This window comes from Emys orbicularis, chromosome 13, assembly GCF_028017835.1.
Source record: "Emys orbicularis isolate rEmyOrb1 chromosome 13, rEmyOrb1.hap1, whole genome shotgun sequence".
NCBI classification, from domain to species: Eukaryota; Metazoa; Chordata; order Testudines; family Emydidae; genus Emys; species Emys orbicularis.
This window is the reverse complement of record NC_088695.1, coordinates 40,101,027-40,119,040: the sequence shown is the minus strand read 5'-3', so window position 1 is coordinate 40,119,040 and position 18,014 is coordinate 40,101,027. Positions and strand designations below refer to the sequence as shown.

At 46.1% G+C, this 18,014-nt stretch overlaps 1 protein-coding gene across 2 annotated transcripts in view; it reads right to left on the bottom strand.

Moving 5' to 3' along the window:
• TOM1L1 (target of myb1 like 1 membrane trafficking protein) overlaps positions 1-11,982 on the bottom strand; it is a 37,445-nt gene extending 25,463 nt beyond the window's left edge. For both annotated transcript variants that reach the window (XM_065416193.1, XM_065416194.1), the window contains exons 1-5: positions 11,841-11,982; positions 11,286-11,370; positions 8,497-8,575; positions 790-939; positions 59-178 (exon numbers count right to left, since the gene is read on the bottom strand). In XM_065416193.1, the coding sequence (XP_065272265.1) occupies positions 59-178; positions 790-939; positions 8,497-8,575; positions 11,286-11,370; positions 11,841-11,898 (492 nt within the window). In that variant the 5' untranslated portion in view covers positions 11,899-11,982. The remainder of the gene's footprint in view (positions 1-58; positions 179-789; positions 940-8,496; positions 8,576-11,285; positions 11,371-11,840) is intronic.
• Between the last annotated feature and the right edge of the window lie 6,032 nt (positions 11,983-18,014).

Here is an 18,014-nt window from a genome sequence, read left to right as displayed (position 1 = left end):
TTTGTACATAAACCTCTCGCAATTAACTCTGATTAACAGTGACGAATGTTGTGCTGACCTTGTGTGTCCCTGGGGTGGCATCAGAGGATGGAAACTGCACTCCTTTCTTTAGCAGTTCCAGGTACACTTCCTTCACTTCACTCACATCCACGGTTCCTTGGAACCCGTAGGCCCAGGTCTGTTTTTGAAAAATCATTGGTGAGATAAATCAAAACATTTTTATGTGTGAGACCCAGAATTCTTCGCTGGGAGAAGCCACATGGCTTGAACCTCCACTCTCCAGATGGCTGCCTCTCTTCCTTTCCTTGTCCACCCACCTACTAGACACCTTGAAAAATGCAGGATTTCTGTTGGTTGGAGGAATTGGTTCCAAGGCTGAAGATGATGCCAATGGGTCAGGGAAGAAAAGAATCTCCTTGTAGAGGGGTTCTTCTACTACACATGCGCCTGAAGCCCTCCACATGAGCTACCTACTCCCTTGGCCTGCACTCTAAGCAGCGGGAACAAGACAGAGAAAGCTTTAAAGCTCCCTTTCACTTTTCTCCTTCAATGCAGCTGGGGAAGGAACACATCCAGCAGTCAGGGTAGGGGGTATCCAAAGGGGCCTTTCCATGCCCCCTTTCTGCTCCTCTCCCTCCACCTCCCATTCCCGGCTGCACTTGCAAAAGTAGCAAGTACATCAAAGGACATTTTCACAAGCGGCTCCCACGAACCCCCTTCCAGCCCATCGCCGGGTTGTATCATTAAATATTTACTATGTATATATCCCTCTATTTACAGTTGACTTACCCTGATAAAGGCCAAGATTGTGTCCTGTGTATCAGCTGGCAGATTGTATCTCGGATGCAGCAATTTCACCAGCTTGTCCTTGCAGAAGTCTTTCTTCACAACTAAAGACTGGAAGCTGGGGCCACAGTTTTTCATGCACATGTCGAGAAGCTGTACAGAGAAGGCATTTCTATGACACGGTGGTTAAAAATAACTTCAGCCCTTCCACCTCCCCCCCCCCCCCCCTTTTCAATTCATGCCTGGATGGCATTGTGATGGTCACCTTGGAAAGACGAGATTAGACAGTAGTGTTTGTACAGCACCTAACACAGTGGGGTCCTGTCCATGACTAGCGCTGCTAGGCACAGTCACAATGTGAATCAATCATAATAAGAACAGCTACCACTTTCTTTTTCTCATATCGCCTACAAGCGAAAGGTAATCAAAAACAAAAAACAAACTGAAGCTCTCCAATTGTGAGAGCTGTGTGATAGGGAGCATGGAGACCAGAAATAAAGTAGGCAAATTACTTTGATCATCAGAATCATCTTTATGAAATATCTACCTTCAAAAGCGGGCTTTGGATATGCAGCTAGAGCCTCACAGAGATGACGGATCCACAAGGCATTGAACGTCACCAAACTTGATAGTTATCTAACAATTTTCATCCACAGCTCTCAAAGCTCTTTCAAAGACAGGTGCTCCTCATCCCCATTCTACAGATGGGGAAATCGGAAGCATTAACCTGTCCTAGAGGGCCCAATCCATTGAAATCAAGCCAATATAAAGTCTTTTCATTGGCTTGAAGGGAATCCTGCCCATAGAACATCTGTGGGTACAGGGAGGTCTAGAATCCAACTCTCCTGGTTCAAAGTTTTGGAGTCCTAACCCCTTGACTATGGTGCCCCAAGCAGAGAGGAAGAGGGTCTCTCTCTTTACTAAGTCCCACCCAGACAAGAGGGGAAAGTTTAGACCAGTTTACAAGCTATGTCAATTCTATCAGTATTCCCTCATAACAAGTATTGGGAAACATTCCTCAAATTAGAATCAGCCTTCTAAGTGGCACCACTATAACTGCCCATGGAGCTGAAGTGGATTAAACATGCTTTCCCTGTTCAGTGTAGGCTACACAAAGGTGTGTTAAAAACATTTTAGAAACTCATTTTCTAGCTTGGAGACATAGGGACTTTTCTCTAGTGTGAACAGGGCCTTAAGGGAAGGGAGGTACAAGAGCAGAAATATATCCCACAGAAATAAAGTGAGCGTAGAACAAAGAGGCAAACTGCTGTGCAAAAAGCCAAGTAAAAGATAATAAGCAGAGAGTCTTAGCTTGACTGATTACTTTTTTATTTGAAAGGGTCCATGAAATAAATGCTGCGGTTTGTGTAAAACATTTTCATGGGGAATTAGGTATGCAACTCCCATTATGAATTCCCCACACCTGAGAATGAACACTTACCCTTTTGAGTAAGACTACTGTGGCTAGAGGGCCAGACCCTCCACTCAATTTATGCCAGTGCAACCCAATTGACTTGAATGAGGTGCTCCGGCGCAACTGCAAGGCGAATTTGGCCCCGATTAATTCTGGAGCAATCAAGAATGAGCTACTTTGATACTTATACTTTCATTAGGATTCTAATATCCTTATTTACTGTTGAGAGTAGTATCCTACCTCCCTAAGCAGTTCCATTGGAATCAATGGGACATAGTGGTGAAGTAAGGTGCTACCCAGCATGGGGAAGTATTCCAGAGGGTATGTCTACTCTGCAATTGGGACAGCACATGTCGGCAAACCTGCCCTAGCTTTGCTATTTTTAGTGAGCTAGCTCAGTCAATGTAGGTGTAGCAGCCTGGGCTTACTGCCCAAATATGACTAGTTTCCCAGGTGAGGCTGAATTTGGGCAGCTAGCCCATCCCACTGTCCATCCTGCCGCGGCTACGTTGCTATTTTTAGCGAGCTAATTCAATCAAAGCTGGTAGCCCCCTCCCTGTGCTGCAATCACATCTCCTGCTTGCTGTACTGACATCCCCAGAAACTCACTCTTGAGAAGGTTCGAATCAAAGCATTAGCAAACGCATTTTCAACTGTCCCGTTAGACTTTCCATAATTAGGGGGCGGGATCAGATGCATTTAGAAGCTGGCACAGTTTCTACACCCCAGGTGAGAGGAGTTCCGTGTCAACAGGAAGGGAGTTGGGTGCTTGATTGTGCAATCCAAGCTCTCAGATTCACAAACCAAAACCAGACTCAGCTAATAAAAGGGCACCCCAGCCCTTTGGTAAAAGGCAGCGGCAAAGGCGCCATTGCTACAAAATGTTAAATGAAAGAAGAAAAGGATGGGGGAAGGGGAAAAGTGGTAGAAGGAAAGAAAAGTATTTTCCATTGAAAGCCAGATTCTACTCACTAAGTTCAGTGGGACTCATCATGTGAGTAAGGCAACCAGGGTTTGGTTCACAGAGTTGGAATGAACAGTTTCATTTTACAGTGGAAGCCTCTAAGGGTATGTCTACACTACCCGCCGGATCGGCGGGCAGCGATCGATCCAGCGGGGATCGATTTATCGCATCTAGTCTAGATGTGATAAATCGACCCCCGAGCGCTCTCCCATCGACTCCTGTACTCCACCGCTGCGAGAGGCGCAGGCGGAGTCGAGGGGGAGAGGCAGCAATTGACTTACCGTAGTAAGTGAAGACACCACGGTAAGTCGATCTAAGTACGTCGACTTCAGCTACGTTATTCACGTTGCTGAAGTTGAGTAACTTAGATCAACCCCCCTCCCCCCAGTGTAGACCAGGCCTAACCACAGGATGTTGCTAAGGATCATGGGTGGATATTTTGACACCTCAGTCAGTGGGTACCAGTTTGTAGCGTCAGCATTCTCCAAAGTGTCACAGCCTAGAGTCTGTTAGGCCATTCATTCCAGGGATGGATTATGTACATTTATTAGTGTTTTTCCCAGTCTAGTTTTTAATGTCCTAAGTGATCGGGGTTCCACCATTTGCTTTGGAAGGCAAAACCACAGTTCTCTAACCTTTTTTCACCTCCCATTGCCTTGTTTGCCCTACAATGCAATAGAAAGATGTTCCGGGGTTCTCTCTCACAAATACGTCTTCATTTTTCCATCCCATAACTTCTCCAAATCTTCAGCTTTGCAAAAAGTCTCAGAGTGGCAAAAGTACAATATAAATTCCATAGCTTTGCCTCTTGGTAACTTTTCCAACGTTATCGAGTTTCAAAAGGAAAAATGAAAAAGTGGGGTGGGTGGGAGGAAAACAACCCCACTCCCAGAACTTACTCAAAATTCAAATTTTTCCCAAAAATATTTTCTCTCCCTCCCCTGCCCATTTTTAATTCTGCACAATGGAAAAAAAAATTTTTTTTTAACTATTTATTTTGGCCATCCCTAATACTGCTGTTGCAACCGGAAGCCCCAGTAAAATTGGGACATTGGTATTTACAAACATTAAAAAAGCTAATGAGTTCTAGTAAGCTGAATAGGTGTCGTTCTTAAAAACAGGAAGGGAGCATGCAAACAGGTTTGACACACCCACTATCTACAAATAATAAAGAGTCAAGTAACAAACACACATTGCTGGCTGCCTGCCTACAAGTCAGAATCTTCCAGACGTCTGATTGTGAAACTTGCAGTGCGGAGTCTGATCTCTTGCCTTTAATAGAGATACTTTATGAAACTACTACAGTAGGGTTACCATATTTTAATTAAAAAAAAGGAGGACACGCCACGGGGCCCCGGCCCCGCCCCAACTCCGCCCCCAGCCCGCCCCATCCCCAAAGTCGCCGCCCCAACTCCGCCCCCTCCCCTGAACGCTCCACCCCCTGCTCCTCCCCCTCCCCTGCTTCCCGCGAATCAAATGTTCGCGGGAAGCCTGAAACAGGGAGGCAGCAGGTAAGCTGGGGCAGGGGCGCGGCCCAGTCCAGCCCGAGCGGCTCCCTCCGGCGGCCGGCCGGCCCCAGCCAAGAGGCTCTGGCCCTGGCGTCTCCGGCCCGGGCCCTGGGGCGCCGGCCCCGACCGACCACCCCCAGCCCTGGCCGAGCACCCCCAGCCCCAGTGACTCTAGCTCGGCTCGGGCCCCGGTCCCAGCGGCTCCGGCCCAGCTCGGCTCGGGCCCCGGCCCAGCTCAGCTCGGGCCCCGGCCCCGGCCCGGCCCCCGGCCCGGCCCCCGGTCGAGCGGCGCCGGCCCCAGCGGCTCCGGCTCTGGCCCCAGCGACTCCAGCCCCAGCAGCTCCGGCTCTGGCCCCAGCGGCTCCAGCCTGGACCCAACCCCAAGACCCCTCCCTATTTTCCCCGGACATGTCCAGCTTTTTGGCAATTCCCCCCGGATGGGGATTTGAGGACCAAAAAGCCGGACATGTCTGGGAAAATCCGGACGTATGGTAACCCTAACTACAGGGCCCAGCATGCAAAATCTTCATCCATGTCACTTCGTAAGCAGCGGTTGACTTCAGCAGGCCAGAGTGCATGAAACTAAGTCACTTCCAGAATGTTTTTATACACCTGATTGTCACCCATGTTCCTCTAAATCAACAAGCACACAAGGAAAATACACGGAACAGGAACAAGGAAACAGCAATAAAGTAAAAGCCGTGCTCTAATGTTAGCATATTGGTAAATGGCAGATCAAATGAGTTAACTAAGGCCTTGATCCTGCAAAATCTACACCCAAGATAAAATTTGTACACGAGCAGCACCATAAAACTCAATGGAAACACTCAGGTGCGTAAAGTTACTTGTGTGTGTGCTGGTGTCTCCAGCAGGATTGGGGCCTACAGGTGTGACTCTGCTAGCTCAAGGCAAAACAAAAACTTTCAGCATATTTTTCTGAGTGCTGTTTATGCTTCTCATAGGAGTAACCTAAGCTTTGTGTATACAAGGATAAGTCCATTGACATGAGGTGGAGTAAACGAAACCAGATCAAAATACATATAAAAGAAATTTGGCTCCTTTATTTCTTCTTTTCTTAGCTGTATGTAAAGTAGCCGGGAAAGGGGGTTGGATGGAGATTCTCAATGGGTGGAGGGGACGCAAGGTAATTGGCACAAGGTGGACTGATAAGGGGAAGAGCTGGTCAAAACTACCAACTGCTTTTTGCAGGAGAGTTTTAAAAAACTTAACATTTGAAAAAAGTTTTCAAAAACTGAGAAGTGTTTCATATTTTTGTCGTCTCCCCTCCCCCCCCCAGCCCTCTTTTCCAGGGGCAAAAATAGAAAAAGCGGGGGGAGGGGTGGAAGGAGATGATTTGTCAAAAAACCAACTCTTTCATAAGAAACAAAAATTCTCCACGAAAACTTTTCATTCAGCAAAAAAGGCCCTTTCCTGTCACAAAATGACAGACAGAAAATATTCAACCAGCTCTTGCACCAAGAGTACAGTACGTGGTTTTGGAAGCCAAGAAAGTAACATTAAACATGGCTAGCACTGGAGGTATTACTGGGGCCAAGGAAAGTGGCAAGCTGATGCCAAGAGGTACTGGAAAATGGAAAGAAGCCAGCAACAGAGGAAGAGGCACTGGCAGACACAAGTGTCTGCAGCTTGCAGAAAGAAGACTGAAAGAATAAAGAGGAGGAGGAGGAGAGAAAGGGGGATTTAGCGGAAAGAGTAGGGCTTACCAAATGAAGGAAGGTTGGGAAATTGAGGCAGAGAGAGCTTGGAAACCCAGAAAAAGATCTGGGACTGAAAGGTTGAAATTGCCTGGCAGGGTGTAGTTGCATGTGAGTAGGTGGGAACAGAGAAGGAGAAGGTAGGAGCTGAGATCCAAGAGAGACTATGAGATAGTGCTAGGAGCAGGGCCGGCTCCAGGCACCAGCCCAGCAAGCAGGTGCTTGGGGCGGCACGTCCAGGTCTTTAGCGGCAATTCGGCGGCGGGTCCCTCACTTCCTCTCGGAGCGAAGGACCAGCCGCCGAATTGCCGCCGAAGACTGAAGCGGTGGTGGTAGAGCTGATCGCGGCTTTCCCGCCCCACCCCACCCCCGCTTGGGGCGGCAAAAACCCTGCAGCCGGCCCTGGCTAGGAGCTTGGGAGCACACCTGAAACCCTGGAAGGGGAGAGTTGGCATTTATTTTGCAGTCATGCTGCTTGGATCTGAAACCTAACGGTTGGTCATTAGCCCTATCTGCAAGCAAATAGAATCCATTTTCAGCAGGTCAGTGTTGTTATCCGGTTCCACCCGGGACACACCAGGAACATGAACATAAGGTCTTTTTTCTACAAGGCTGAACAATAACAGAACCCCAGCTATATCTGCAGAGCAAATCTCCAGATAAACACTCCCAAAGCTCCGAGCTGTGTTATCAAAACTCCAGCCTGCACATTCAGTGCAGGGTTAAGGTAAACAAAGGCCTGGAGGAGAAAGCAAGCCTGATACAGAGAGTGCACTCAGAGCAGAAGCAGAGCATTTCTGCTATGCAAACCTGTGGAGCAAAAAGGTGACTCATCTAAGTAACTGAAGGAGGAAGGGAGCACAAAGGAGTAGAAATGGGCAGGGCTGGCTCCAGGCACCAGCTTAACAAGCAGGTGCTTGGGGCGGCCAAGGGAGAGGGGCGGCACCTGCGGCAATTCGGGGGCGGCAGGTCCCTCACTCCCTCTAGGAGCGAAGGACCTGCCGCTGAACTGTCGCCGCCGATCGCGGCTTTTTTTTTTGCTTGGGGCGGCAGAAATGCTGGAGCCGGCCCTGGAAATGGGACACGCTAACCATATAACCGATGTGTTTAGATAACTTTAGCTGCATCCCTAACTCACCAGCTGACACTTGGGCACTGCTGGCCTTCCTGTGATTTAACAGTGTCGGTCACCTATCTACCACCAGACACACCATACAATATGTAACAGCGCTGATGCTTGTGTGATAAAGGGAAACTTCTGCATCCAAATAATGGAAACAGTAAAGAAAAATGAAATCCTCAGGGAAATCATTTATACCTAAAGACCAGGACAGCTAACAAGGATATAGGGCCTTGATCCTGGTCTCAGTTACACTGGGAACTGCACTGCACCTAGTAGTGTAAAGAAGATCAGAATCTGACCCACGATATCAGTGCAGAGGAGAGAGGAGAACTGTGTTAACATGCTCCGGTAAACCCGGAGATGGGCCCCAAACCAAACTGCCCCACAGCCTGGGGAAGTTCAGAGGCAGACTCAAACTCTGACTCAGAACAATCTGTAATGGGACCAAATCCCAAGGTCCCCAAACACTGGGACAATTTAGATTCAGAGCTGAACGTTGTAGGTCTTACCTCCAAACAAAACAACATCAGTCTTTTCTTCACCCTAATTACTTCCTTGCTGGCAATAAGGCATGCTTTTGCAAAACTTATACCACACATTCCATCATGCTGTGTAATACGCCATGAGTAATAAGGCTAGCAGATGTGTTATTAGGAGAATTGTCAAGTCAGTTCAGCCTTTGTACAGTATTCTAACCCCTATATCTTTCAGAGATTGGTGGGGTATAATCTGGGGACAGCCAAGGGGAGTCATATGATGACTGTCTTGGACAAGCCTTTATTATTTATTATTTGTATTACGGTAGCATTTAGGAACTGCAGTAAAGGATCAAGGTTGCATTGTACTAGCTAGGTGCTGTGCAGACATATAAAACAGACTGCCTCAGAGAGCTCACAACCTACATGTCAATCACAGACTGACTTATTTCTTAAAATATGGCTTCCTTCGCAGTATCTAATTAATAGAAGTAGTACAGTTGTACTTACAGACAAGGTGAATCTAATCTCCTTATGGTTACAGTTTTTGGAAATCCTTTTCTTTAGTGCTTTTACTGCATCTTTAGGCCTGTGATAACAAGAAATTATGCAGAGAAAGGTACCAATGAAATAGGGTGGCTGTTTTATAAAAATTGTCCAAGATCTGAAAATACTGACATGAAATAAGGAGTGAATCAGCTCCCAGTGTTACTCTAATTTTATGCTGGTTCACATCAGTGTGATGGTTCCACTGATTTCAACAGAGTCACTTTGGTATTAAACTGGCGTAATATGGTGGTGAATCAGGGTCATCACTACAGACTGTACTCCAGAGTCCTGTGTAGAAGAATAAACATAATTCCCCAGTGCGGAGTTTCCTCTCCAAAATTATTTTCTCTTATCGTCATGCGAGAGATTTACCTGTGCAACTCTCATTAACATAAAAGCTTAAATGGCCAATGCATCAAGAGCTAACTAGAGCCCATTTTTCAAATATGTTGGAATTAGAGACCTCATGGGAGTTTTGGCAAGACCAGAGGTGTTAGCATCAGTGTCCTGGTTCAATGTCAATCCTGGTAATTGCAGGATGCTTCTAAACAACCCCAGTAATTGCTGTGTGCTGGTAAACAGACACTGCATTCCACATTTCCATCATGGCATTGTGAGTTTCATATAGTTCCTGTATCTCTATATATAGCTGTGTGGGAGTGAAGGGCTGGGTGTTAGCTCATTCCTTATGGAAAACAGTTTTGTTTCTTAACATACTTTGTGTATAATGCACCCAGGTATTACAGTAACTGGTGCCCGGGACTGCTTGTGATAAACAAAACCAATATCCTTCAAGATGATCTAGCACTATATTAATGCAACCCATCAAAAACCTGGGTTAAGAAAAAAAAAACATCTTACTGGAAAAAACATTCAATGCCAATAAAGCCCTAATTCAGTGCTCACCTTTGTAAATACAGTAGCTTGAATGTCCTAATGTATTTCTTGTAAAACTCCACTAAGATCAAGATTTCTCTCTCTTTTTATACCATTGTAAGTTGCAAACATAGTAATTGCCATAGCAGATCAAAATAGTGGAGAATCGAAGGCTTTGTCTACCCTACGCAGCTTTTAGCTACAGCCGTGCCGCTAAAAGGTGCACAGTGTAGCCGCCGTTTGTCGGCAGGAGCGAGCTCTCCTGCCAACAAAAAACTTCCACCCCCAACGGGTGGCGTCAGTATTGGCTTGCTGTCGACAAAACTTGTGTCTTTCAGGGGGGTGTTTTTTTAACACCTCTGAACGACAAAAGTTTTGTCTTTCACTTGTCAGTGTAGACAAAGCCTAAAACAGGAGAAGGGGGATTAGGAAGAAAAATTCCCCTGTAGTTAAATTATTCCATAATTCCCCACTTCAGGGTTTCTAATACCTTCCTCTGAGGGTCTAATCACTATCAGAGCCAGGATACTGGGCTAGATGGACCACTCATCTGATCAGGTCTGGCAATTCCTTTGTTCCTAGTATTCTGTCTCAGGCTGTGGCCAGTAGCAGATGCTGAAGAGGAAATCACAAGATGTTTCAGAATGGACAGTTATGGAATAAACTGCTCAGATCAAAATAGTGGAGAATTGAAGGCTTTGTCTACACTACGCAGCTTTTAGCGACACAGCTGTGCCGCTACAGCCGTGCTGCTAAAAGGTGCTCACAAGGGAAAGTTGTTTCCTAAAACAAGAGGCACTGGGTAGATACTATACATAAAAAACAATGCTCATAGCTAAACCATCCCCTTGCCAATGGACATGGAGCTATAGGCAAATGGCTGTAGCCATAAACAAGAGCATGGGGTTAGAACAAGGAATGGAAGTGCATGGAACAGATGACTTTTTTTCAGTCATTATGTATCATCTCAGGACTGAAACCTCTCTGGTAAATAATATAACATTTTCCACCAGTAGAGCTCAAAGGATTTTAAAAAGGTCAGGATCATTATCCCATTTTACAGATGGGGAAACTGAGGCACAGAAAAGTGAAGTGACTTGCCCAAGGTTACCCAGCAGGCATTTGGCCAAGCTGGGTAACCTTGGGCTCTACCCACTAGGTCATACTGCCTCCCAAGGGGTCCTAAATACCTACCTAGGTACATTAAAATATGCTGGGATACAAAGTGTGACATCACTTGACTTTTCTGATGATAAATTTAATAGAGGTGGGCATCAAAAATATCTAATCAGGAACCCTGGTCAAGTTACAAACCCCAAACCACAGTTATGTTGTGGTAGCTAACAGATGTCTCGAATATTGTAAACTTTGGATTCTCCGCTCTTTATAGCGGGAACTCCTACCCTTAATGGTCAAATCTTGACATCTTCACTGATTTCTTACTCAACCAAGACTCCCAATAAGTCAAATGAACCTTTCTCCTGAGAAAAGGCTGAATAAAAACCAACTAAGGGCATCAGGATCCAGTCCCCAGTAATGACTTAATTAGATGTGACCTTAAGTAGGTGACATGATGCATATGCAACTATCAGGAATACTACTGGCCTACTCTGAAGAAGCTGGTCCTACTTCTGAATAGCAAAGCGTAACTTTGGATATTCTTATTAGCCACATAAATGAGAGATATTTTAGTGTGTGTGCACGCATCTATCCCACACATGCATAAACATACACCCAGGGCTCTTTTAAACAGGAGCAGTTAACTAGGCAGTGCAGACATTTTTGAGATATCTGTTAGTCGCTCAGGACAGTTACAGCTGTATCACCTGGTAAATGACTTTCCAAACCAGGCTACAGAGCATTCGCCTACTTACCCCTCATCCGTTGTGTTAATAATGTCACAGATGTGCATAAACTGACCCCACTCCTCAGCGGGCAGCGCACCAACCGTTGCTCTCTCTGGAAGGAAAAGAGGACTTGCTTTACAAAAAGTCAGAGTTACCTGCAGACTAAATTAAAGGTGGGTGCTGTGACTTTAAGAAACTTCCTCCCTGAGCCGGCTATTGCTCTGTACCACACACACACTGCAGGATGGCTAGATTGGGAGAATCTAGAACCGATCAATCCTTTATTTCAGTCCAAAGTGCTCACCTGCCCTCTTTACTCCTCCGCCTTTAATGGCTGATGTATTAATAAATCGGATGGCAGAGACCTAGGTCTAATCCCCAGGCTGTCCCCAGCTGGGAGTGGGGCTGCCCGGGGTGGCCATGTGGGAAGACAGGTGGGGGGTCGCTGCCTCCAGCAAACTGCCCAGCTTCTCCTCTGTCCTCTCCGAGGGCGTTGGAGGGGCCCCGGGCTCCTCTTCCAACCCGAGTCACCCCAGATCGGGGGCGGGAGGGGGGTGGCACAGGTGGGTCTCAGGTACTCACCTATCAGGTGCCCCACGGCTGTGCTGAAGGGATCTTTCTGGCTTCTCCCAAAAGCCATGCTGCTTCGGCGCTCCCAAACCCGGGCAAACCCTGCTCCTTCCTTCCCCCTGGCCCAGCCAAGCGCCCTCTGCCTCCCCCCGGGGGAGCTGTGAGCCCCGCCCCTGGGACTCCCGGCTGCCAGCTCCCCTCCTGCCCTGGTGACTGTTTCCTAGGGAGGAGCTGCCGCCAGGTACCGAGCAGTGCAGCGACCGGCTGGAAGCTCATTGCTCCAGCGTCACGTGCCGCCCCGGCAGCCAGCAGACCTGGGCTACTAGCCCCCGAAAAGGCAATAGACAAACCCACAGCAGCTGCTGCTGCAGCAGTCTCGGGGGATCTGGCCTGTATCCCGGCCCTGCCAGCTGGGGCACATGGAGAGGGGGGCTGCTCCATGGCAGACGTGCACAGCACAGCCTGAGCCACCCCCCCCCCCCCCCAGGAGTGAAGAGGTTTAGGGAAGAATCAGCTGTCCTGAGAGACAGGGTCTGGGATGGATCCAAAGGCAGAGCTCATCTGCCAAAGCTGAGCAGACTGGCTGGCTCTTTTAGACATTTCCTTCCCCAGTGAAGAAGGATTTCACAAGGCGTGTTTCCAGCAGAGATCTTCTGAACCCCCTTCTCTCAATGGTCCCAGCCTCTCAACCCTATAAATAAAGGATGGAGACACATCAGCTTTGGGGATTCAGCCGCAAAGCATTGGGGCAGGGAATGTGTCTCTTCATGTACAGTGCCTAGCACAATGGCACTGCCAACTTGATGAGGACCGCTGGGTGCTACCAGAGGATAAATATGAAGGCAGAGTTATTCTTCTCACAGCTAGGTGTAAACTAAAGCCTTTTGTGCCATCATCATTTTCCCACCTCCATGTTACAGTCGCACCTAGAAGCCCCGATTGTGCTAGGCACTGTACATACATATAGTAAGAGACAGTTCCTGCTCCAAAGGGCTAACTATCTAACCAGAAAACACATACATCTCCTGAGTCCCAGTCCAGTGCTCTGAGCATTGACCCTCCTCTAGGTCACTGATCAACACAGAACAACTCCATTCCTAATACTGGGCTCTAGGGCACTCCAACATCCCAGTGTTTTCCCTGGTGAGAATTAGGCTGTTTACTCCTACTCCCTTTTTCATACCCCTGAACCAGACTTTAGTACAGGAGGGGACTTTCTCTCTCAACACCTGATTTCACAGTTTACTAACAACCTCTTGTGTGGGACTATCAATTAAAACACATTGTGCCAAATCCCCACACCCTGTTGTTCTGCTCAAAACTCCCAGTGGCTCCTGTCTCATGAACTTTAGACTTCAGTCCCCATTTCACCTGTACAGGGAGGAAGGAAAAATCGCTCTTCCCTTGCAACACCAACTACAGTGAGGAGGCATTAAAGATTATAAGCACTTACCTAGAAGGTCTCCCATTCAGCAGCTTGTGACAAACTAGCCCTGTTACTGATTTCTTCCTTTGGTTTTCTTTTATTGACTTTATGGTATTAGTTGGTTTACCAGGATAAGTGTCTAGAGCTTTGATCTGGGTAAAGACCACAGAAAATTGCAGCTTCATATGCAGTAAAATTGAAATTACACTTGTCAAGCAATAGCTATTGCTAATCAAATGTACCGCTGTATTTCCCTTGCATACAATCAGAAATATAACAAATACAATGGGAATGTCAGCGTCTGCTGCATTGTAGAATGTCAAATTTAAAACATTGTTTACTTTAGCATCCACCACTGTGAAATCACGGAACTGACTGTTTGCTCTTGCAACATTCTTGACACCAAATCAGGTGAAATGTTTTCTTGGGCCATATGTTCCCCTCTATCCCATGGCTTAAAGGAGAACAGATGTACAGGTCTCTGAGTGAAAAGAGGCAGAGAAAACAGAGCACAAGAGTTGCTGATGTAGTCTCATCCCATGGTGCTTTGTAACAACCACTATCCCTCTCCACACAAATTCTTCCAGAGACAGGGATATTCTCCTTAGAATTGATACAATTGCTGTTGATGGCTACAGTAGTGTCACTGCTTCACAAGCTAAGCTGTGACTCAGACTTCTTTAATTCTTGGGCAGAAAGGTGAGATGAATTTTGACAAAATAAAAGTCAACTCTAAAGATCTTTGTATTTGCTGATTGGAAGGTCTAGCTAGTTCAGTGTAAAATAAATATGGACTCTTTTATTAACAAGTGTTTCAATATGGTATAATTAGCCATATCATCAAAATAGAATAATATATGCAAATAAATGATTCACTTGACATCAGAATTTCATTAATAAACAAAGCCATCTTGTCCTGATTGCTAGCTATCTGTGTAGACTCATTTGACTTTTTTTTGCATTTTGTGTGACTCAGTGGCTCCATCTGCTGGATAACCTTAACATGAGGGCTGCAGAAGGGCATACATTTTCTGTATGGATGACATTAAGTATAGTTGCTAGAAAATAAGTATAGGATTTATTGTCACTAGAATGATCTACTGCTGAAAATTATCTGTACACATTTTTAATGAGATCGTGGCCAGCTGTTTGTCTCTCCCTCACACACATACTTATTTATTATAAGTGGGTGGTGCTAATTACATGTTCTTGTTGTGGTTTCATTCCAGATTAGAATTGATCAGTTGATTCCCAATTTTGTATACCTATATTTTACTTGTTATTTGATTATGTAGGGGGCTTTTCATTTAAAGTCTCAACATCATATAGAATCTTATTTAATGTCTTAGTTACAGATCCCTTGTTTGAAATACAAATTTAGGATAAGAACATAAGAATGGCCGTACTGGGTCAGGCCAAAGGTCCATCCAGCCCAGTATCCTGTCTACTAACAGTGGCCAATGCCAGGTGCCCCAGAGGGAGTGAACCTAACCGGTAATGATCAAGTGATCTCTCTCCTGCCATCCATCTCCACTCTCTGACAAACAGAGGGTAGGGACACCATTCCTTACCCATCCTGGCTACTAGGCATTAATGGACTTAACCTCCATGAAATTATCCAGTTCTCTTTTAAACCCTGTTATAGTCCTAGCCTTCACAACCTCCTCAGGCAAGGAGTTCCACAGGTTGACTGTGCGTTGTGTGAAGAAGAACTTCCTTTTATTTGTTTTAAACCTGCTGCCCATTAACAGGGCCGGTGCAAGGATATTTTGCGCCTTTGGCGAAACTTCCACCTTGTGCCCCTTCCCCCTCCTCCTCCTCCTCCTCACCTTCCTTCCCCCCCCCCCCCATATCGCTTATTATAAAAACTTTCAAAAATAAATACAGTGGAGTCACATCTTATGCGGGGGTTAGGTTCTAAGGTCAGCGCGTAAGAGGAAAATCGCCTATAGTGAAAATTACCATATACTGTATACACTAGAACAGGGGTCCTCAACCTACAGCAGGTGAGCCGATTTTTTTTTAATGGCAGGCTGCGGGCCCCGGCCACCGCTGAGCCCGCTGCCAGTCTGGGGTTCCGTCCGCCGGCCCCGCTCAGCCCGCTGCCAGCCAGGGTCCCAGCCGCCGGCTCCACTCAGCCTCCTGCTGGCCTGAGTGAACGGAACCCCAGGCCGACGGACGGAACCCTGGGTGAACGGAACCCCAGGCCGACAGACGGAACCCTGGGTGAACGGAACCCCAGACCGTTCACCGAGGCCAGCAGGAGGCTGAGCGGAGTCGCCGTCTGGGACCCCGGCTGGCAGCGGGCTGAGCGGGGCCGGCGGATGGAACCCCAGACCGGCAACGGGCTCAGTGGCGGCCGGGACCCGCAGCCTGCCATTAAAAATAAAATCGGCTCGCATGCCACCTTTGGCACCTGTGCTGTAGGTTGAGGACCCCTGTTCTAGTGTATACCGTACTTTATGGTAATTTTCACTATACACGATTTTCCTCTTACGTGCTGACCTTAGAACCTAACCCCCGTGTAAGATGTGACTCCACTGTAGTGTAAAAAAAAATTTTGGGTCACCGCTTTTTGGCACCCCCAAATCTTGGCGCCCTAGGTGGCCGCCTAGTTCACCTAGTGGTTACATCGGCCCTGCCCATTAATTTCATTTGGATCTTCTTATTTTATTTATAGTAGCACCTAGAGGCCCCAGCTGAACTCATTCTAGGCCCTGTACAAACAGCTAGCAAGAGTTAGACTCTGTCCCAGAAAGCTTACAATGTTAGGGTCAGAACAATTCTGATGAACCATTTTTTCATTGAAATTTGCTGATTTGAATTTGGAACGTTTTGCAGGACTGGTTCAATTCTGATGAGCTTCCAAAGGATGCCAGGCAGGATTCTACCAGCTGAACGAGAAGCCCCAGGCTTGGGAGTTGATGGCAAGCTATTTAGGACACGAGCCAGGGACCTGTCAGCTGCTGTCTGAAGTTGACATAATTTGTGTTAGTTTCACCGCTGTCCATCACTGAATAGCAGTGGTGAACCTAACCAGACTTGTTAATTTGACAAGGTGAGGATCCCAGGGAGCATATTTCATTTTGGAAACATCACATTTTGGGGTTTCTAAAACAAAATATTGTGGGATTTCTGAACATTTTTGAATTTTTGACTTTATCCTAATTAGGGATGGGGAAAAAATGTCAAAATCTCAATTTTTTTCCAAGATGGGAAAAGTGTTTCTCACCCAGCGCTATACAGTGTAAATAGATAAGGGGGACAAAGGTTGGATATGAATTAGCAGATTCTCACCCTGAGAAATGATACAAGCAGGCTGCAGATTCTTAAGGGCAAGCTGCACTTGCTTTACAGCTTGGAATCCCCAAGTCTTTCGTACATAGGCTAGAAATCCCTTTAGCCTGGGTCCAGCACTTCCCCCAGTTCAGTCTTTGTTCCTCAGGTGTTTCCAGGAGTCTTCTTGTGTGAGGAGTTGAGAACCCCAGATGATGTCACTCGCTGCCTTATATAGCTTTAGCATGTGGTGGGAACCCTTTGTTTCAATGCTTGGTTTCCAGACCAGTTTGTGGAAAAATATTGACATCCCAAGATGGCGTCCAGAATCACGTGGCCTGGTCACATGTCGTTCTAGAGTCATAGCAGCCATTACTTACAGGCTGTCCGTAGTGTTTTCAGGAAGGCTCACAAGGTGGGGGATAAGCTTTTCCTAAGGCCTAATGTTTTTCCTAATGGCCCATTGCCCTGAATAGGCCCTTCCCCACCCACTATCTAGACTGAAAGTATCTTGCCTAGTGGGTGTCAACCAGGTGTAACTACATTTGAAATAGATACATAGTCAATATTCATAACTTCAGATACAAAAATGAAACATGCATAAAAATAGGATAATCATATTCAGCACATCATAACTATTCCAATGACATCCTACATGACCCATCTTATACAAAATGCATCATAATTATGCCATAATCATATCATAATAATATAACACTGAAGAATATAGGGTGCAGTGTCATACACGTATGCAGAGGCCTTCCAGGAGGTACATCAACTCATCTAGATTTTTACCTAGTTTTACAAAAGGCGACATAAAAAGCACTAGCGAAGTCAGTACAAATTAAAATTTCATACGACTTGTTTATACTGCTCTATATACTATACACTGAAATGTAAGTGCAATATTTATATTCCAATTGATTTATTTTATAATTATATGGTAAAAATTAGAAAGTCAGCAATTTTTCAGTACTAGTGTGGCTGTGACACTTCTGAATTTTTGTCTGATTTTGTAAGCAAGTAGTTTTTAAGTGAAGTGTAACTTGGGGTACGCAAAAGAAATCAGACTCCTGAAAGGGGTACAGTAGTCTGGAAAGGTTGAGAGTCGTTGGATAAAAGGACCTTGTCTACACTAGGAGTACTTTGCTAGTATATCAGTAAAGCACTCTCGTGTGTGAACACAGCTATATTGGCAAAAATGTGCTTATGCTGCTATAGTTTATGCTGATTCCCTGAGCTGGCATAAGCTATACCAGCATATGTGCAGTTTTGGTGGTATAACTGCATTTACATTTTGGCTTTTACTGGCATTGCTATGTCAGTAAAAATAATCACACCCCTAAATGACACAGCTGTGTCAGCAAAAGTTTCTAGTGTAGACGAGGCCTAGCAGTTTAGAATAATATCTCTGATTTTTAAATAAATTAATGAGAAATGCCTTTATCTGATTTAATCTTCAAGCCACTTCCCAAAGGCTTACA